Raw genomic sequence first — 22,339 nt, forward strand, 5'->3', positions numbered from 1 at the left:
AACAGAACTTTCACAAAAGAAATGTTCACAAAAGACTGTGTCTTATTTAGGCAACCAGAATCATCTTTTGTACTTTTCATACAACAAACACAAGCAGGAAAGTAGACAGCTATAGAATCTCAACAAGATTTATCAATGTGTAAGTCTAGAAGCAGTGAGCAATCCAATCAGTGGCACTGTTATTAGTGCTCAGAAACACATCTATGTGCAGTCATAAGTCACTGACATATATGTCACTCATCAAGGTGACTGAAACACCAGATCAAGAGAAAAGTGTTGCAACAAAAGGGAGGAAGAAAAAGTAAAGCTGTTTTATTTTTAGATACAATCTTGGTCTCTTCCAATAAACGTTCATTTATTTTGCTGTATCCTGTTATTAGAAAGAGCTTTCCAGACTCTGGCTGGCAATACTGCTTGTTACATCAAAGTTCCATCTTCACTCTTTTACAATTGCAATTTTACAATAAAACAATTGCTTTCAATTAAGTGAGTGTTGGTCTCACTGTTACGAGCAAGGAGATACTGACCACTGCCTCCAAACCCCTTCTTATGGATGACGAGCTTGTACACCTTGTTGGTTCTCATCTTGAGCTCCAGTTCCTCTCAGACGCTTCGAGCCAAGACAGTTAAAGGCATCTTGCATATCTAACATAGAAAGGAAAGCAAACACAGATCTCGTGTCAATGCAGAACCATTGTTTATGTTCTGCACGTGAACACAGCGCGTTGTCCCGGCCGATTTCACCGCAGCGCGGCAGAGCTGCACCCAGCACAGGAGAGTGCGGGGCAGCTACAGGTACAGGCACAAGGAGAGAGGGACCGAAAGTGAGCTTTTTTAATAGATTAAAGGGTTGAGCTTGCAGAAGTGCTTTACAGAAAGTTAATTACCGAGCTAGAGAGTCGTAGTGGGGAAAAAACCCCGTATAACTAAAATTTGTTAAAACAAACTATATAAATTGGAACTGGTGAGGGCCTGGAAAGAAGCGCCGCTTGGTGCTGCGAGCCGGCAGACCCGCACCGGGGCGCCTCAAAGAGCAGGGCCGGAGCGGAGAGCAAAGAAAGCCAAGCGGTTCCAGTGCGCTGCCGTGCCTATGGCATTAAACAGCTACAGAACCGCTGCGTCCATTCGCTTACAGGAAAAGAGAAGCGCACCGAGACACCCGAGTGCCTGCCCGGAGCAGCGGCGAGGGGCACACGAGCCCGTCGGGATCCTTACCCGCACGGGGGGCAGTAGCGCAGAGGCGCAGAGCGAGCAGCGAGGCGGCTCACGGCAGAGCCCCGGGGGAAGGACACCGGGGAGAACGGCGCAGTCCGGGCGCGAAGGGAGCCCGGACACCTCAACGCTCCGTGCCGCTCACAGGCCCAGGCAGCGCGGCCGGGGCCGGCCGTGCCGCAGCAGAGCAGAGCGCGGCGCAGTCCCGGCCCTGCTCGCGGAGCGCCCAACGCGGGGCCCGGCCCTGCCCTGCCGGTGCCGTCCCGCGGGTACCGCGCGGCACTTCCGCGTCCGGGGCCGCGCGCCACGTGACCCCCACGCCGCCACCGTGGGAAGGAGCGGGGACACGCCCACCGCGGGGCGGGGCCGGAGGACCCGGCCCGGTGAGGGGCGGGGCCGGCGCTGCCGGAGGCGGGGCCACAGCCGCGGCTGTCAGTTCCGCGCCGGGCCCGCCCCGGATGCGGAAGTGATGCGCGCGGGGCGGGGCGCGGCGCGGCGGGCGCGCACAGCGGGGCCGGCGGCCGCCGCCGCTCAGGTAAACGGCAGCGGGCGGGGCGGGGGGTGCGCCGGGCGGGCCCCGCCTCCTGCGCGCGCCGCCGCCCGCCGGGAGTTGGAGCGGGCCCGAGCGGCCGGCGCGGGCCCTGCCCAGCCCGGGCGAGACACCGGCGGTTGTGTAATTACCGAGAGCGGCGATCTCCGGTGCGCCGCCGCAGGGCAGCTGCGGACCCTCGGGTCTGGCCGGTGCGGGGCTGCTGCCGCGGAGAAGGAGCGGGGCTCGGGGCCGCCTCTGTCGGCGCTGCTGCGGCCCTCGGAACAAAGGGTCGCCCCCGGTCCCGGCGCGGCGATGCTCTCCTGGGACCAGTGGCCTCCCGTGTTCCCGGGGGGCTGGTGCGAGTTTCCCCGGTGTCTGTCCAGGCTGCTCCTGCTAGAGGAGCACGGACCAGCGCTCGGCTGATGAGCCTGTGTTTTGTTAAACTGAGTCACTGGTGCTCCTCTAAGGCCTGGCTTATCCCGTTCTTGTGCGTGAGCCTCCGGGAGCCATTGACGGCGGCGTTTGCACGGCGGGGTTGTCCCGGCGCCGACAGCAGCGGTGCCAGCTCAGCCGGAGCTCCTGCCCCGTGCTCACAGAGCCGCTGCCCGTGTTCGGGTCCGGGCCGAAGAGGGTCCGCACTGGGGCTGTGTCCTGGCACAAGGCACCCTCTGCTTTCCGGGACAGCACAGAATGAGAGGCACAGGCTGCTGGCTGGTGGCTTAGGCAGTGTTCGTTTCAGGCAGAGAATGTGAAGAAGACGTGGAGCTTTTTTCCAAAGACTAGAAACTCATGAAAATCCCAGGAAATCAAACAATGCTTTAGTTCTAGTGAAGGAGGAGGATGTCTGATACAAGCCCCAGTGATTTGCTTTATAATCTCTTCTCAGGTTATTCAGAAGATGTGGTTAAATCTGCAGGGAGATGTTTGAATGTGAAAATGAGGCTTGGGAATATCTGTTTTGCTTTACTCTCTTCATTTGTTCTTGAAGCATTTCCTTAGATACTCAAATTCTTCTCAGCTCCTTTCTTAAACACATATTTGGAAGTATCTTTCTTAAACATATATACTTGAATCTTGCGGAATTAAGCTTTTCTTTTTAAACTAGTCCAGAAGTTGGATTTCAGTGATCCTTGAGGGTCCCTTCCAGCTCAGGGTTTTCTATGGTTAATCCAATGTACATTGATTTAATGTTGCTTTTATTTTTAGGATAAACTGAAAAGCTCAGGGCAACTGATCTTCAACAGCCCTGATGCTCTCATCTGGGGTGGAGTCTCTCCTTGATTCTTCTGTGTCTGCTGTAATAGAGGAGTCGTACACTGGACTGCCAGAGAGCATCTCCAGGGACCTCATGGCAGTGCCGGGGCCCAGCCTGGGCTTGGATGCACAGTCTGATGGGCCAGTGCCTGTGCTGGCACACAGGGATGGGCCATGGACTTCTGCCATAGGAAACTTCTGCCACAAGACACAGGATTTGGGTGGTGTGCTCCAGGTGATTTCTCATGGGCCAGCAGAATCCTTTCCTGAAGAATTACTACAGGCTGGAGACCTGGCAGAGGATGAAAAAAGCAGAAAAAGACACTTTAGGAAACTAGACTGTTCTGGTGATGGACACCAGAAAGAAGATGAAGAGGCACAAGGTGCTGAGGACCATCATGCTGAATGTTGTCCTTTAACTCTGGGGGAAACTTGGTCAGAACAAGTAAGTGAATGCAGAAGTGAATCCCTGTGTGATAATTTGAATTTAGGATTAGAGTCACTAGGCAGTGGGTTTGGCATTGGGTTTCCTGGTTCTTTTTTTTGTGTCTTCTAGTATAGAATCATAAAATGGTTTAGGTGGGAAGAGGACCTTGAAGGTCATCTTGTTCCAACTCCCTGCCATGGGCAGGGACACCCTCCACCAGACCAGGTTGCTCAGAGCCCTGTCCAGCCTGGTCTTGGGCACATCCAGGGGGTGTGTGTGTGTGTGTCAGTATCTGGATTGTTGTGGGTCCAGGGAAAAATCAGACAATAATTCAGTATTGTCTTATTTTATTTTAAAATACCAATGTTTTCACTTGCTTAAATACTGCTGGAATGGTGTAAGGCAGATACATAACAGAAAAAGGTGCACAGCTGAGTGTTTTACCTTAATTATTGGGTGTGCATAATTTTGTGTGTTTAATTCCAAATTTTGATATCTGTTTGATTTATCTGACATTTTTTAAAAATTATTTATCACTTTTATGAAATTAAAATTATTAAATTCTCTATAGTAATTCAGTTTTCAAGATGAATTTTCACATATTTCTAAATGCAGGTAGTTTGGTTGTAGGATCATGGTTTGGTGGTTTTGCTGGCAGATCTAGGTCACCTGTTCCAGGGTTTGTGGGTTTGAGCCCAGGTTCTAGTAGAAGGCAAGTTCTAATGGAGACACATCTTCCCAGGAGTCTAGTGGTAGTGGTTTGGGGGTGTGAACTAGACGTGGAGACTGGATTACTCTTCTCATTCCAATTTTCAACAATTTGCATTTTAAGCCATGTACTTACATTTTAGCTGCCACATCACAAGACTTCATTGCTGATAAATACAGCAATGTTTTGGGGATAAATCCTTAGTGCTTGTGTGAAGCCCTTGCAATGCAAAGCTGCCTCTTGCCAAGGCTGATGTGTCTGGAGGTTTCTTAGTGAATTTCTTATTCTGAACTAACCCAGCTGAGCACATGCAGTCCCTGAGAAATGAAACACTTCAGAAAATCTAACCGTTATTCTGTCTAACCATAACTAACCATGTCTGACCATATTTCTGTCTTGTTTCAGGAGGACCCTCACTTAAATGAGCAAGAGGCAAAGTATTTGAGAACCTACTGTACTGAAATTCCAGGATCTCTGAGGAGCACAGGTAGTTATTTTAACTGTACATCTCCATCCAGCCCCTGCTTCTCTCCCAGTTATTTATTGTTTGTTTAAAACAGATGAGTGATTGTGGGATGGCTCATTTAGAAAGTATTACCCTGTGTAACTATAACACTATCAAAACTTAATGCTTTACTTTCTCCTGGCAGGGTATGTACTTGCCTCAAGACCTTTTCTGTAGAAGATGTGTTTTAGTTACTTGTTTCCAGAGCAGAAGAGGTTTTTAATAGCAGATATTTTGCATTTCCTTTTGTTTCAAAGATGGAGTATATGAGAGCAGTAATAGCATATGTATATATATATATAAGTACTACTCATTCATTTGTGAGTGTTCTAAGAAGTAAAATTAAAAGTGCAGAATCCAAATAAAGAGGACAGCTAAAGTAATTATTAATTTCTTTATAATCCTCCATAATTTTCTAGCTCCAAGTACTTTGGTCACTTTGCCTGCATCTAGTAATTATCTTCTTTTCTCTCCCTGCTATCTTTACCTAAACTTGTATTTAGCTAACAAATGCCATCTAGTCTTGGTGCTTGCTAGGAGATAAGGAAAAGATCTGCAGAAGTCTGAGTAAATATGTTTCCTGTAAAGTTTTGAGTATGAAGATATTCTACAGTAACTTTTTTTAATTAGCACTGTCTTTGTGATTTTATAGAAAAAACTTTATGAATAATCCAAATTGCTTGGGCAGATGAGATATGTCTTATTTTCCTATGGATGAGTTACTGACAGACATGTCTCCAAGGAAGAAGAAATGGAAATGGCCACACAATGGCCAGCCCTATTTCTAAGCTGGAGCAGATCAAGTACCAGCCTATGCTGAATTTTGATGTTACAAATAAGCATTATTTTAATGTTGGCCATGGCTTCCTATGTGTTAAGTTCAGGACCTGCATTCACCTAGCTTGATATTAGAGGAATCTGAAACGTGCAGGACTTGGAATGCTTGCTGCTCATGGAAATGTCTGTAGTGAAAAGGATTGGTTTTGTTACCTTACCTTTGTGGTGGAATAGTTTGTTTTTTCCTCTAAAGGCTTGTACTAAAATTGATAGCATCAATTCTCACTTTTAAGAACATTGCACAGAGTGTTGTGTACAACAACAAAAGGTACTTAATAAGCTGAATGCCTTCTAATTTCTAAGTTTAGCATATGGTTCTGATTTGCTTTATTTTTTTCTTATGCAGAAGAAAACCAAGCAAATGTTCAGGTGACAGCTGAAACTCTGCCAAAGCTCACTGAAGAAGTACAAGGTATGAAGGCTGATGGGACTAGGATATTTAGTAAAGCAGGATACAGCAATGACAGAGTGAGTACAGGTCTTCCACCTGAGGGCAATCAATGCCCAGACATAGACACAGTCATGGCCAGAGCTGGGGTTTCAGAAACCAACATCTTAGGTTTTTTAGAGCCTTTAAAAGTCATGGACATTGGAGCAGCTACAGATCATCCACAAAAAACAACTGACTATAGTGGGTCAGAAGCCCATGCTGCCATGCCATTGAGAACAGGGGGGAATGGTGTATCTGTGTTGGAGGTTAGAGAAGAAAAGTTACCCAGACAAAATCCTCTCAATGAATTCAGTACGTCATTTGCTAATTGCCAGACTTGTCAGCAGGATGAAGAAAATGATGCTTATGACTTCTTTAAGGGTCCTGTACCAGAACAAAATGAACCTCATGAGTTGTTCTCAGCAGAAAGCTGTAGAACACTCTCCACACAAAGTTCTGAAGTTTTGTGTCCAGTTCTGAAAAGCAGCTGTTATCTGGACTTTGGAAATATGCCACCAGAAGGCAGTTCTGCAGTTCACAGAATAATCAGTGAAACCCCCCAGAAGTACCTTCCCCAAAACATCAAACACCACACTCTTTATGATCATGGAACTGGGTTTTTAAAAAACCAAACCTCCACATCTGTACCACTAGAGCAGATCTCAGTGGTAAGGAAAAAAGGATTACCTAGTGCAAAAACTGATCCTAGGGAATTAAGTGCTGCTATAGGAAAATCATACAGCTCTGAATCTGAAGAAGCTGCTGAAGTCTGGAGAAAAATTGCTGTGGGAGATAACGTTGAAATTTGTAGCTGGCCTGAAGCTCAAAAGGCTGCTAATTCTGAGCAGTATCAATCTCCAGGTTTTGGTTCTGTTGCTTCATCTCCTGAGGAGTTCTCAAAAGAAAAATTTAAAATACTCCCATCAGAAGGTGACAAGTTGAAAAAGGACCAGTGGCAATTCTCTGTCAGTGACCTATGCAAGAATGATACAAAAGAAAATAGTTTGTGGGTGGAAACGAGTAACATTGCTTGTCATGAAACTGGGCAGAGAGACATATGCTTTTATAGTACTGCCAATAAAATCCCTCCTCTCAGTAACCACAGCTGTCTTCATCTTGGTACCAAGCTAGAAAAAGACTCGCCCAAGGCACAACTGCTTGAAAAGGAATCTGAGAGCAATACAACATCAGAAGAGTTGGCTGGTGGTTTAGCTGGAGCTGCAGAAGCTGATAGTAATGACAGCTTATCCACTGGGAACAAAAGAAATTTGTTTTATACACTAAATGTAACTCTACCTCCTGTTTTACAAAAATCAAGAGAACCTCATTATAATGAGTGTCTTCCTTGTACTAATAATGAAGTTTCATGCAGGGACAAGGCTTGGGATAATTTGTCTAGAAAAGAATTAATTGGTGCTTCTGGAACACCAGTGGAACAAGTTGCTGAAGTTTTGCTTCATAAAGACAAATTCAAGTCTTCTGTAAATTCCATGACTTTTGATAACCCTAATACAGCAAGCAGAGTATCCCAAATGAATACAAAATCTTCTGCAGGAAATATGGAGAGAGTGATCACTGGTTTAGAAAATGAACATTGTCACACATGGGTTTGTAATAACAAGAGCATAAAAAAACAGTGTACAGCTGCCAGCACTTCCTGTATTTTATCAGGGAGTACACATGTGGATGAAGCTTTCCTGAACAGTCAGTCTTTTGGTGTTGAAGTTGATAAGATTGAAGAAAATGATAATTTGGAAGGAGTGTCTTCATCAAGACATAACAATAAAGAGGCAGTGATTTTTCCAAAAGCACACACCCCTTTGGCACGTGGATCTCTTCTTTGTGAAAATGACTGGGGCAACAGAGGTAGAGCTCTGCATGGGACAAATGATATTCCCACAGGAAAAACCATGTTTTGCTCAGCATATACTGCAGAGAAGTCTACTGCTACCTTGGCAAGAGATGAAGTTTCAAATAAGAATATGGAGGTTGTGGAACAATTTGATCTTTGTAAAGCAATGGGCAGTGAAATTGTTTGTGACAAAGATGAGGTAAAAGAACACATTGGCATGTGTGCTTCCCAGACAGATGAGTTTGATAAAACAAGAGCTGTGGATTCCCCCAATGCTCCTGAAGGCAATCAGAGAAATAGGACTAGTGAACAGCTATTAGTCAGATATTTGAACAAAAACACCTGTGCTCATAATTTTGGATTTTACAACTCTCTGTTAGGCCCATGGAAGAGAGAACGTGCGCAGGAAGAAATGCCATTGCTCCCAGCTGATCCCTCTGAGTGTGGCACTTCAACCTGTGATCCACAGCCAGCACTGGACAACGTGAATGTTCCAACACAACATGCTGGTCGAACAGAGGAGACCCTTTGTCCACTGGGAAATCAGTTTCATCCCTGTCAGAGTGAGTCTGATGTCCCAGTGCTGGGCAGTGAGCAACATTTAGAAAGTTTAACCAACCAACCAAACACTGGCTCACAAAGCACAACCGGTTCTGTGGAAAGAGACAAAACTGATCCTAATCACAGTGCAGAGGTTCTGCTAAAAACAGGTGGTGACCTGCCTCTGTTAGACCATAAATGTGCAAGAGAAACCAGGTTTAAAGGACCTGTACAAGAGAATGTAATGGGTTTGGACTCTTTAATTGGTGTGGAAAATGAAGATTCTTTAGGATCCACGGACTCTGTTAGTGATCTAATTGAAGAGAAGACAATCAGACTACAAGAACATGAGAACAGATGTGAAAGATACAGTAAAGGAGCTCTTGAAGAAGACTTTTCTGATGACAAACCACAGTGCTCACAGCAGGCTCATTTTATCCAGTGTGCAAAAGAGAAAGCAGAGCTGTTGTTTGCAGGAAACAAAATGCAGCAATCTTTGCCAAAGATAAAGTGGTTGGTGGAGAACCAGGAAAATATAATTAGTGCTCAATTTCTGCCCATTTCATCAATTCATGGGAGTATTTCACACAAGCCAGAAAACAGGAATATGCTTTCAGATACAGAAAACAGACAAAGTCTGAGTATAAATCCTACTTTAAATAACTCTCACCCACAGTTAACTCTTGAGCCTGGTAAAGAAACTGGTGCTCAAAGGGGCGTTTGTCCATCTCATTTTGGAAAGCTTGACATCCAAGAATCTTGTGTTGAGACTCAGGCAGATTCAGAAACTGTGTCAGCTCTGAACTCTGACATCTCTTTCCCTGAGAAAGAAAAGCTGTGTATGTCACCCAAGGGTACACAAAGTGATAACTGTGATTCATCTTCAGCTGAAGTTTTTAGCAAAGGTCCTTCAATGACAAAAATCCTTTCTGTAACAATTTCTGTGAAGAAAAAATCCAGCAATATTGAGGTTCCATCTTCAGGAAATGAATCAGCAGCTGGCTCTCTGAATGGTGCCAAAAGCTCAAGAGTTTGTGCCCACAGCAAAGAAAGTCTGAAAGGTGAGGGGGTTTGCATGCCAGCTGTGAAAGACATGGACATGAGCTCACCAGAAAGTCCTCCTGGTCAAGAGAAATTTAAGAATACAGATAAGCCAGAAAATATAAATGTGCTGTCAGATACAGAAAACAGAGAAAGTCTGAGTCTAACTCCTATCTTCAATAACTCTTGCCCACAGTTAACTTTTAAGCCTGGTAAAGAAACTGATGATCAAAGGAGTATTTGTACATCCCATTCTAAAAAGTTTGACATCCAAGAAACTTCTAGTAAGACTCAGGTGGATTCAGAAACTGTGTCAGCTCTGAACTCTCACATCTCTCTGCCTGAGAAAGAAAAGCTCTGTATGTCACCTGAGAATACACAAAGAGATATTTCATCTGCAGACAAAAAATTCAGCAAAGACACTTCAATGACAAAAATCCTTTCTGTAACAATTTCCGTGAAGAAAAAATCCAGCAATATTGAGATTCCATCTTCAGGAAATGAATCAGCAGCTGGCTCTCTGAATGGTGCCAAAAGCTCAAGAGTTTGTGCCCACAGCAAAGAAAGTCTGAAAGGTGAGGGGCTTTGCACACCAACCAAAGACATGGACATGAGCTCACCAGAAAGTCCTCCTGGTCAAGAGAAATTTAAGAATACCTGTGTACAAGAGATGATAGGAAAAGAGGTAGCCCCTAGAGGAAGATTGCCTAAAGATTGTCCATGGGCCTTGTTGGAAGATTCTAAAGAGTCTGGTAGCAAAACAGTCCCCATCAGGACTGAGAATTATGGAAAGGTTTTGGAGGAAATCCCAAGATCCAAACTTAATAATCTTTTAAAAGAAAGACAAAATGATACAAAGCTCCCAAACTCAGCAGGTACCAGTGTACTTTCAGAAACTGTGCATGACTGTGAGGCTGGAGCTGTATCTGATACAGAGGCTGCCCCAGAAGTGCAGGATGATGCAACACCCACATTTTCTCCACCTCTGAGCACACTATCAGACAGTTGCAAAGAACCATCCCCAAACTGTGTGGTTTGCAGTGAAGCGTGTGTGCCTTACAAATTGAATGCATGGAGCAAAGATAATGTAAAGGAAGTAACAGAAGGCCAGGACAAAATACCAAGTGGTGCAGTTTGCAAGGAAAATGGGGCTTTATGTTCAGAGAGACTTGATCAAATAGAGGAACGTCAAGTATTTATCCAGAAGAGGTATGGAAAGATGGAAGTACATCAGTTGGGCAAGGCACAACAAGAACAGAAATTAGAACATCAGGAGAAAGCAAAAAATATACTGCAGCCAAGTATGTTGCACAGTTCTGAACTCCTATGCAGCTCTTCAGCTGAGTTGATGACATCTAGAAGTATGAAGTTTGGAGGTGCTTCAGAGGAGATTGTTGCTGTAAGAGGCAGTGAAAGTAAACTATGTAGCACTTTACAAGAAGTTAAAAGGCCAAAGATTACCACAGATTTTATTAGTTCACAGTTTTTGAAGACTCAGGATTCAGAAATGGAAAACCTGAACCTTAATTTAGGGTATGATGGGATCCCTGGTGCCTTTGGAACTACAAATAAACGAAGAGGAACTACAAATAAACTAAGAGGACCTCTTCCATTAAAAATACAACCTGGAAGGACATGCAAAAAAGTTCCCACATCGTATCAGCTAAAAACTGTAAGAAAAATCAAAACAATTAAAAGTTCACCCGTCTCTGAGATTCCCCTGGAAATATTCCCTAAACAGGAAAACCCGCTTCTGGAATCTTTGTACTTTCCATGTAAACCACCAACAGTGGAAAAGGAAACAGCCATGAGATTTGTGCATATGCCAAGGCAGAGGGCCAAGAGGTGCAGTTTGTTGAACAGCTTGAAATTTAGAAAATGTACCAAAGAACCAGCATTGTTGAGCAAGTTGTCTGCAATGGCCAGCAAGCTCCTGGCCCCTGCCAAAAGCAGCCATGACTTACAACCTCTACCATATTCTTCTGAAATTCTTCCAGTGGGTGACAGGTACAGCCAATGTAGATCTAAAAATCTCTTGGAAGCCTTTTCTTGCATTAACAGGAACGTACACTCACGCTGGGCTGACAGCTGGTGCACCAAGATGTTCAGCTTTCAGCCTTTGGCACTTTATCCTGTAGAAACTACCAAAATACTTTCTTCAGACTTAAGCCACAAGCCTCCAGCCTCTTTCTTGGACACCTCAGTTTTCCCAGTTTCTTTTCACATAAAATTGGACTCCAGTCCTGTGACAGACCTCAGAGGGATTACATCCCAGCACTCTATACATCACAGCCCAGTTTTCAGAGAAACACCAGCACCAGCTTCAAAGTGGACTTTGTCTTTTCTCCTGTCTCAGAGCTGTTCAGATACAACAGCTTTCCAGGAAGATTCCTGTATAAATAATGATCTTCATTCCTCTCACTCCACAACAACCCCCAGGACTGTTGCTGTTCATCCTGATCCTGGAAGAAACACTGTAGCTGGAAGAAGAGGAGGTTGTTCCACGCTCGGCCTTCACACAGTGTTAGCACTTTCTTCCCCTGGATGTTACAGGATTTGGACAAGAAGAAGAAACTTAACCAGCCATATTCCCACCATCCAGAGACTGTTTATATCCCAGCTGGCCCAGGGTTTGAAAGGGGCCAGGCTGCCGAGGTGTGTGTCCGATGGCCTGGTGTCCTCACTGCCATACTCCCTGGGCAGGGTGTTGTCCATATGGAGTCAGCACGGTCCCGCTGTCTGTCCTTCTGAAATCACTCCTCTCCTTTCCAATCACTGCAAGTGGCAGCCAAGTGTGGCCATCGAGAACAGGTAAAACCCATCACCTTATTTCTGAGATTAAATGTGTGCAGGGTATATTCTTGCTCCTTTTTGGGAGGGAGAGGGTGATTGCAGCTTGCACTGCAGGGTCAGTTTCTCCTGTTCCAGATCTACACATTCTGCTCCAGGAATGGCTCAGCGTGGAAGATCCTTTCTTACAGAACAGTCTTTTAGCTGAATTTAAATATATTTGCCTTCGCTTCTTTAATACTATCCTGTTTTGGCAGAATGGCTAACTCTATTTTCTTCTCCCTTGCAAAATATACACACCATGCATCAGAGTATATAATGCAAAAGGTGAGCTACTTCATTAGGTCTATTCAGAGTGACTGCAGAGGAACTGGATTTCTGAGGTAGGAAAGTTTTTTTCAGAGGTCTGAGCCACAAATACCCCTTGGAACCACTGCAAAACGCTCAATATCAGGTTAGGAAGAATTGTAAAGGGTGGGGGGGTGTCATTCAGTAACATTTTTAATTGTATTCCATGACCATTCTATGCTAATTGAAACCTCTTTATGCATGCTATGGCTTTTCATATGTGATGTTGGCACAAGCAAATGTAGCTCCAGTTAACATTGGTAATGAATTTTTCTCTGTGTGTCAATCTTGTTACAAGTGGGAAGAGGACTGAAATCTACTGTGCATATTTAATTTTACTTTGCAATGAGCATTTAAGATCATTTTGCTGATAAAAAGAATGAAAGAAGTTCCTAGCTCTGTTCCAGGATTTTTGTATGCCTTTGAGCAAAGATTTTGCCCTTTATCCCTCAGTAACATAGGGCAGTTCAGTCCCTGATTTTGTCACCTTGCAATTCCTGGGCAGAGGGTTTCATGAGCACTGTACCAAAGTCTATTTAATTAATTGGTTTGATTAGTGTGGCAGTCTGTGGAGAGCTGTTGAATTTAGCCTGTGTCACAGATTGACACAAGTGTAACGAAAAATCTTGCCAGATAACAAATGCTGCACTTTGCCTTGTATAAATGGGTAACATACCTAAAAGTTTATCACTTGTTAATATAAATTCTAATGTCTGCCAAAGGTGTGAGTGAGCTTGTGAAAGCACTGCTCTATTCTGGAGTTGTCTGCACTAAAAGAATTAAGTTGAATAATGGCATAGAGACAACTTTTGCAGCACATTCTATGGGACTTGCTTCCATTTTCATTCTATACTCTGAAAGTGATCTTAGCAGTAAAGTACAGTTTGAGCATTAAACTTTAAAATAACACATTGTTAAAAACAAAAAATAGTATTTTGAAAACTTAGTTGTGTGTATAATGTGAATTCAGTGTTTTGTGTTGCTGAGGCATGCTCTCCTTGGACAGGGAGATCAGAATTTGGGGGTTTTCCCACATCCCTAAGTGTGCAGGCTCCTCAGCAGCTCGGGACAGCACATCCAGTCAGCTAATGTGTAAGAGGATTTCATTCCTGATGTAAGGAGTCATTGGAAAAGTGCTTTGCTATGAGTGGTGATCTTTTTCCCAAAGGGAGAGTATTCAAATCAAACATCTTCAAGTGAAAAATAATCCAGAGTTAAAATACCCTAAGACTTAATTTGGTTTTTTTTTCTGAAATACCTTACAACTATGTGTATGAGGCAGATGTAAATCTGTCCCAGTCAGATGTTTGGTACATGAATATTAGAGGTATGTTTGGTGCAGTGTAAAAGCCTTTTCAGCTCCCACTATGACAGAAATTCTTGCCTGTTTTAAGATAATTAAAAATCAGAAAAAATCGAAAAATTCCCTGCAGGCCATTTTCATTTGGATAAGATTTGTTCTCTTTAAAATATTTCGCTCACAGTTTGTGTTCTTAATAACCAGGAGAACAAGGAACTAAAGTAGTTGCCCTACCTAACTTCCACTGTCCCTTTCACTATCAATAATAAAGCATTCTTTCAGTGAAGTTGTTTTCTAATTAATGCTTATTTGAATTAAAGATTTCTAAAGTTATTTCCTTCTGTCCTTATAATTTTGTATTATTATTGCATAAAAAACTAAGCTCTGTCTCTAACAGAGAGGGCTCTGCTGCACTATGGATACAGGTTCCAGTAACACTGGAATAATGAGTAGAATGTTGAAACAAAATGTTACAGTTCTGACATAAGTGGTAAAAACAATAAGTGAGTCTTTCTGACCTCTTTGAGTGTAGTTGGACTTCCCTGTGCTTCCAGCATGGCTGGTTTTCATTTCCTTTGCAGAACTCCAGTCTGGCTGTAACATCTTTGCTTTAGAACAGTGAAGTGCATTTCACTGCTGGTTAGTGAGAGAACAGCAAATACAAGATTTGCTGTTGAATGTAATAAAAGCTGTCCTGAGTGATTTCCTGCTGTTAACAATTTGGGCACAAAAGTCAAGCTTAATATCAAAGGACTTAGAGCTGCTGTGCTGACTTTTATGCCATAGAATTCTGGTAGTTACCAACCTTATGGAAAGGCCTTTGGTTATTCCAATCAAGTGAGTGTATTGCAGGCTGTGGGAGTTAGGGACAACACGGAGTTAATTTAATGGAAGTACTTCCTTTTACCTGCTACTGTTGCCATTGTGCACTAGTTTCTTTAGTGACCAAGTCCTTCAAGGTTTTTGGTTACTTAAATTGTAAAAACTTGGAGTTTTGAATAAGGAAAATAGACTTTCATAGAAAGAATTACAATTTTCAGACTTTAAATAATTATGACTGTTAATATTACTGTCTCACTCTCTTTCTGTGCCTTTATTTCCTTTTCTCATTACTACCATTTTTACATGAAAGCAGGACAGTTTCCCTAACAATGAAATTTAGTTACCTAAACAGACGTGGCTTTCTTTTGTATCATTTTAGTCTTTCATTCTCATTCCTGATATGAGCATCTTGTCTTACAATCCAGTTTATACTAATAATTTTTCTCTCATCTTTTTATAGTGTAGCCCTAATTTCTGTCTGTCTTGTTTTGTTTTTTCATTCCTCCTTGACCCAGCTGTGCCATGTTACCACACTCACCTGTCCAGAGTATGGGAGCACTGCAGACTGCAGGCCATGTGACACAGTGAGTATCTGGGGTGTTGGTATTTACTCTGAGTAGTGGGATGATAATCTTCCTCAGAAAGCCATTGTAATGTCATTTTGGCTTTCAGCTTTTGGCAGTTCACTTCCAGAACAGCTTTCTGATTAGGAAGTGGGTGAGGAGAGCTGACTGGGTGATGTAATGGAGGAGTGGAGGGGCAGTTATGCAAACACCACATAGAACATTGGACAGAACAGTTCTGTTACTTTCAACCATGTTGTGCCACTTCTTATGAAATGAATATGTGAAACTATAGAAGTTTGACTCCTTACTTGGATAGAAATTTGACTCCTTACTTGGATATAAGTCCTTTCTGCCTTAGCAACTGGATGATAGATGCTGAAACTTCCTTCTATTCCTTCTAAGTGTAGGGATGGCAGGTATCACAGCTATATTTTATCTGTAAACAAAAAGTATGATTAATAGTTGTGTCAAAGAAATTTGCTGGCAGAAAAGGAGGATTGATCCCTTTCTGTCAGTTCATATATAGAGCTGCATACTGTTCAGCTGTATGAAAAGGAGAAGAGTGGGTTTTAAATGACATGTTCAAATCTCTGGCAGTTCAGTTGGTGTCAGTATCAACGTGGGGTGCAGCAGGTTTGGGCTGTATGTGTGTGCCAGAGTTCACTTACTTGGGCCATTTCTGTGAAATGGGTTGTTTTGTGCCCATATTGCAATTTAGGAACATCTCCTGAGAGCATGGAATGCTGTTGCATTATCATTTGGGTATCAGTCTACACATGTTCCCTTTTCTCTGTTACAGTCTGGAATCTTCATTCCCTCCTCCATTCCCAAAGCCTCACACACTTCCAGAGCCATTGCCATCTCCCCCCAGGCTTTCAGCATCTGAGCTCCACATCCCTGCCCTTGATGAAGCAGATGCTTCTGTTCCAGCTTGTCTGAGATCCCAAGATGACACAGAACTGAAAAAAGTGAGTTCATTTTATATTTTAGACCTCTCAGACTCTTGGTTCTCCAGAAGCTGAAGCTGCTGCTGCTGGATATTATCAAGTAACTGTTAAAGATGAGAGAAAACAGGCTGCAGGTCCTACTCTGTGCTGCAGAAAGAAGTGGCAAACCAGAGAGGAATGTTTATTCTATAGATAATGTATATTCAGAATAAAAGGGAATTCTGTTGACTAGTATGGTTTTAATTTCCTTGACTTTAACTTTTCCATCTTTCTTTCTTAAGACTGAGCCAGAAAAGAGGCCAAAGAAAGTCTCACAGATCCGAATCAGGAAAACTGTTCCTAAGCCAGACCCTAACCTTACTCCAATGGGACTGCCCAAACCAAAAAGGTGAGCAGTACCTCTGAAATGGACTCAAAGCACATGAGTGTAATCATTTCAATAAATGCTTCTCTTACCACCACTATTTTATACAGCCCCAGTTGAGTGACATCTGATGTTTACTTCCTTTACAAGAAATGATTGACACAGCTCTATCAGCTGGATCAAAACTACTGACTGGAGTTTAGGCAAAATGTGAAAAAGCAAACTGCAATGCAATCATTTTTCTAAAGAAGAAAGACATTTTTCTTGATAAAGTGAAAATCAGTCAGCCTGCAGTGCACAGTGAGATGAAGTGATCTGTTAGGAAGTTCTGTTGATGCAAATTGTGTTGGGAGTTTTTTACAGTTTCTTTGTTTGGGGTATGATCTTAGGGAAGCATTAGCTCAGTGAAAGTGTGGGGAACCACAGAGCCAATTGTTGATAAAATTTTGCAGTCAGTCATCTAGTGTGCCTGCTAGTCATACTGGTCAGATTAGTCATATTTCATCTAGTGTGACTTCTGTCCTAAACACAGGTACCACCTTTGACAAAGGAATGCATTTCCTCAGAGATCAGCTTGGTAACTGTCAATAACTAAAATCAGTCTCAAGAGATGAAGTGTTAATCTGTTAGACTGTAAGACTTCTTCTCAGCTTTCACAAAAAGGTGAAGGGCATTTCCCCTTTTGAGCATCATTATTTCAAAGCATCGCAGAATGGTGGAAGGAATATTGATCTCTGCAGAAAGGGCAAGTCTTGACACCAACCTTGTAAAACACTGTATGACATTATGTACTTATGAGCTCATTTTTCATTCCTCCTGGTCCCCAGTTAGTTAAGGCATAATTAGTTAGCATTTAGTTTAGGCACAGAATGCAAACAGTACTTGTTTCTTGTAAATCTGCTTGCTATGAAGAGAGGTTGTTATGAGATTCTTCCTTCTAGATTGATTTGTCATTACTTTTTCAGGCTTAAGAAGAAAGAATTTAGTTTAGAAGAAATTTACACAAACAAGAACTATAAGTCCCCTCCTCCTGCCAGGTTGGTTCTGCTTCCTAATAAGTAAACTTGAGATAAATGTAAATTTATTGGGGGATGGGAGGGGGGAATGAAAGGTGTATGAAAGCTAAGAGGGAGATATGTTCTTAAAATTGGTCTGCTTTAAACTGCTAGAGAAAGTTAATTTGAAAATAATATATTTTACTGTTTGGATTTGAAAAAGTGAAATAGAATGTGAACTAAGAATTTGCAGCTGGTTAAGGATGTATTTGTATATTTTTTCATTTATCCATTCATTCCAGTCTCCACCAAAGTACAGTACTTACTTTCCAAAATTCAAAGGGAATTACATATTCTTTAAAATACTAACAATCACGGCCTGTCATCAGATGTTCAAACTTATTTATTCTGTAAAAATAAGATTCTATAATTGTGCTTTAGAACTGAAATACAAAAAGATTTCACCCAAATGTCTGTGCAGCAATAACAACTCAGCTGACAGTGATGTGCATTTTAGGAGGTGTAAGATGTAGATAACATTACAAGAGGTGTGGAGGGGCTGTAAAAATCTAAAAGTTAGAAGTTGTTTACCTGAGTTATGAAATCCCCCAGTCTCCCTGTCAGGGTAAGGTGGCTGCTGCTAAGGTTTTCATGAGTTCTGTTCTTTTTTTTTTTTTTACCAGGAGCTTGGAAACAATCTTTGAGGAGCCCAAGGAGAAAAATGGACACTTGATCTCTGTCAGCCAGCAAAAGAGAAAGCGGATTCTGGAGTTTCAGGACTTCACTCTCCCCCGGAAAAGGAAGACACGAGGCAAAATCAAAGCAGTGGGGAGTTTCACCCGAGCAAAAAGGGCTGCACTGCAGAGTGCAGAGTTAGATGTTCTTCTGAGTCAGAAGCTAATGGACCTTGAAGCCTTTTTTGCAGAGGAGGTTGAGCAGGAGCAGGCCTCCAGCATCTGAGGGAGCCACTTAGCTGGAAATGGTCCAGTCAGCTTCTTTAGTATTTTTTTCATGGGAGAAATCTACTGACTTCTTCATACCTTACTCTGCCACTCTGCTCTAACATCTGATAATCAGTTTTTGGCTGTGACCCTCTTTAAGGTGCTATATTTTTTTTTAATGCTGTTGGAGGGATTCTTTTAAGTCCCTGTTTGAGTGTAACACAGCCACGTGAAATTTACCCTTCCTTTCTCAACCTCTGGAAATGACTGCTTATATTTAATTAATTATGTTTATATATCTTTTGGGGGTAGAGTAGGAGTGTCTGGGAGGAAGTAGTGCACCTTCAGTGATGCTAGAACTCTGTACTCCAGATCATTTGCACATTTGAGTCTGCTGTTGTTACTGTAATGGCTATTTTTAAAAAGCTGACAAAAGAGATATGGTGTTTGATAAAGAAAAATTCTAGCAAACACATGCTTGATAAACCACTAACCTTTTGATAATTAAAAGTAGCTGTCTAGGTTATCATTCAATTGTTTCTTCCTTCTGTTAACTTAGAAGGTTCCTTCTAAGTATCTCTGCCCTTCCTGGCTCCTGGCAGCAGAAGCCCCACATAATAAGACATTAAATAACTTGCACTTTGTATATCCTTCTTTTAACACTATTCAACTCAAAAAGGTAATGTTTTAAGGAAAAATGGTGCCCAGTACTATTTTTTCCCAAATAGAAGATTTTTTACTTACTTGGCTGATGCCAACTTCTTCTCCAGAGGAAAAAGTAATTGGTCCATGAGGGTGTTAAGCTGCAGGATACATAGGCAGAGATTTTTATTTAACTGAGCTGAGCTGCTGCATGCAGGGAAGACCAGCAAAATCTTTGATACTTGTTTTAAAGTTATTTTAATTCTATTCATACTAACTTGATTTTAATGTCAACAAGAAGGGTTGGGGTTTTTTTTACCATTTTAGATTTACAATTCCTGTAGCTCATAATTTGATATTCTCTGCACAGCACTGTTGTACCTAATAGCCAGTGCTGTACAAAGAGCCTCCAGGTATGTGGACATTGTTTTTGTTATGTAAGGCCATATGTAATTATCTGATGCAGCACTGGGCAATCTCTCAGCTCTACCTTTGGAAGGAAGAGAGCTCCCTTCTGGCATAACTTCTGTTAAACTTAACTTGAAGCATAATTCCAATGCTAGCTGCTGTTCAGGTAATTTCTGTCCCTTAGTGCCTAGAGAAGTTATTCAGACAAAGTTGTCATTGCTGGGATGCTCAAATTTAATTAGTCTGTTCTTTCTTTCACTTGTCACTTGAACTTGCACTTTCTTATTTATCTACCCATATAATAGAGTTTCTATTTACCTTCAAATTGAGCAAATATCTAGTGGGTGGGTATTTTTTATAAAGTCCCAATAAATGCAGGACTGCAAATACCATCATTATCTTCTGTTGCTCTACCACTTCTCTTACTGACCAAACAGAAAACTAAATGTTAACAAGCAATCTGTTCAATTGCAGAGCTTTGAGAGTAGAGAAATGGAAGAGAATTATTACACTGTGTGTGCCTGAGTCTTGGAAGAAATCTAATCTGGGTTTGTTTTGCTCCCAGCTTATGTGCTGGGATTTGTAGAAGTTTATATTCTTGTTTTGAAGACTAATTCTCTTTAATCAGGAAGACTGAAGAAAAGAGAGTGCACACTTAGAGTAGTAGTGTTTGGAGTTTGAGGGTAAAATAACAAGGCAAACTTTGAACATATTGATATAGTATTTTTCTGGTTAACTCACTGGGCTGTTGTAGAACATTCTAATTGATCCTCTTTATTTTTGTAAAAAGAAATCCCTAAAAAACAAAGATGAACTGCCTCCTAAAAAATGTTTGAAAGTTTCCCTATGTTGGCTTATTAGCCCAATTATTGACTAGTTGGAAGTGGTAGCAAGAGTGAGAGATATATTTTTATGGATTTATGCTATAGAATGGAATTGTTACAGAGCATTCATTCACCTTCTATTAATATGGGAGGCTTCCAGTGACACAATTAAGCTGTAACCTTACTGGGGCTTTCAAGGAAATAAAGATTGGGGTGGGGGGGAAGAGACTTGGGTCCAAGAGAAGTTCAGACCTCTAATGTGCTTCAAAACATGGAATGTGTTGAGTCTTTTCCTTTGGGTTATGTTGGGTTTTGTTTAGGGCGGGGTTTTTTTACTTTCTTCCCTGATCTCTCTTGTTTCTGATTGCATTGAAATAAGATTTATGAACTTTTTTCCTACAAGCTACAGTGGAGAGAGCAGAGCAAAGAAAACACTCAAATACTCTTCAGTTTACAGAAATTGGAGGAGTTACAAAATGATGTTGCAGTTGTTTAGCTTCTCCCAGACCTTAGTTTGTGGAAACCCAAACACACAGCATTATTCTCTTTTGGTTTAGTGTTTGTATGACAATGTAAGCTAGTGGAGACCAAGCATCTCTTCCCCTCCCCAGCATACAGGTGTCAGTCCTGCTTATGCACTTTTTTGGTTTTTCCTTTCCCACCTCTGTTTCTGTTTACAGCACTCATGGAACAGCCATGTTCCTTGTGGCTGCTGCTTGTACTCTGGGAGTGATGACTGGGCAAAAGCTGGGCATTTCCATTCTGAGCTGCTTCTGTCACAGCTAATTAAAAGAAAAAAGTGTAGAGGATTCATCTTTTGGGGTCTTGCATACATCCCTAGCAGAAGGATATGTACACTTGCCTTTTCATTAAGTGGACCCACTCCAGTGGGGATGTTTTTGTATCACCATGGAAAGTACATCACAAACTGATGACCAGAACAGCTTGAGAAGGATTGCAAAGTTTTTGCCATGTCCTGTCTCTTAGTAGAGCAAAGCAGCTCTTTGCTAAATTTGCTGATTGTCAGAGATAGAAGGATCACTTTCAAAAAAAAAAAAAAAAAAAAGAATAAAAAACTCCTTGTTTTCATCATGCTATGACTGGAGCAACTAAGGCTCCTTAATGTATGGTACAGCATTTGCCTGGCTGGCTTGTGTCTGCATACATTTGAGTTCCTGTGCTTGCTGGATATGACTTCCTGCAAGCAGTTCTCATTCATTGTATTTTATTTCAGGTGGGCCTTTGGTATATTATGTTCCAGGTGCTTTTCTAGAATATGGATAGTAACTGTGGATTAAAAGTCTGTATGATGCTATCAAGGTAACAAATAGCTCAATGAGAATTTGTACATTTGTGCCATTAGCCTCCATCATGGTCTTGGCATTCTGTTTCTGTTCAATATTGTGTGAATCTAAAATTTTACTGTTTCTTTTGTGTGTGTTTTTAATTTATGGAAATAAATTTTTCTGAGAACTTTTCAGGTTTTTAAGGCCTTTAGGCTTGTATGGGTAAATATGCATGATAATATGTCTTACATGCAGGGGGGAAAGGTCAAATCTCCAACGAGATCAGCACTGTTGGGTAACAGGGAGTGCTGTTATTGAGACACAGAGCAGCAGTTCTAGTTTTACTTCATCCCAGCCTGGCAGATATTAAGCATGATCTCAGCTACTATTCAGAATACTGAGGCAGCATCCATCTCTTCAGAAAGCAGAGTAGCAGGAGCCAGGGAGCACAGAAAGCACAAACAGCTCCTGCTCAGCTCAGAGCTGGGATTCAAGGCTGAGGCTGTTCATGTACCCCAGGTTGTGCAAGGCAGCACAGTGCTGTTTGTGAATCATAGCTGGAGCACAGGATCATGCACAAGTCCTAATAAGCATTGGTAATGTCTGTGTCTGAAAACAACATCCCTGCCCTCCCAACCTGTAAAATCTTGTGTATAACCCAGCTTTTTAATTTATCCCTGATCAGCTGCAGGCTGCTCTTGGCAAAGCTAGGCTGCCAGCACTGTGTTCTCAGAACTGCCTTCTCCCAAGTGCAGTGTCACACGGGC

At 42.2% G+C, this 22,339-nt stretch overlaps 2 protein-coding genes across 2 annotated transcripts in view; one reads left to right on the forward strand and one right to left on the reverse strand.

The window, feature by feature from the left end:
- DEPDC5 (DEP domain containing 5, GATOR1 subcomplex subunit) overlaps positions 1 to 1,507 on the reverse strand; it is a 43,494-nt gene extending 41,987 nt beyond the window's left edge. Inside the window, 2 exon segments of the mRNA XM_030958893.1 lie at positions 528 to 645; positions 1,216 to 1,507. Coding sequence (XP_030814753.1) covers positions 528 to 585 — 58 coding nt within the window. The 5' untranslated portion in view covers positions 586 to 645; positions 1,216 to 1,507.
- A 186-nt stretch (positions 1,508 to 1,693) lies between these two features.
- On the forward strand, positions 1,694 to 21,762 carry PRR14L (proline rich 14 like). Its single transcript, XM_030958891.1, has 9 exons — positions 1,694 to 1,747; positions 2,951 to 3,443; positions 4,540 to 4,621; positions 5,823 to 12,150; positions 15,115 to 15,183; positions 15,965 to 16,133; positions 16,394 to 16,500; positions 17,442 to 17,513; positions 18,155 to 21,762. Exons 2-9 carry the CDS (start codon positions 2,994 to 2,996, stop codon positions 18,429 to 18,431), a joined length of 7,554 nt encoding a protein of 2,517 aa, XP_030814751.1. The 5' UTR covers positions 1,694 to 1,747; positions 2,951 to 2,993; the 3' UTR covers positions 18,432 to 21,762.
- Positions 21,763 to 22,339: the final 577 nt, after the last annotated feature.

This window comes from Camarhynchus parvulus, chromosome 15 (assembly GCF_901933205.1).
Source record: "Camarhynchus parvulus chromosome 15, STF_HiC, whole genome shotgun sequence".
Lineage (NCBI taxonomy): Eukaryota > Metazoa > Chordata > Aves > Passeriformes > Thraupidae > Camarhynchus > Camarhynchus parvulus.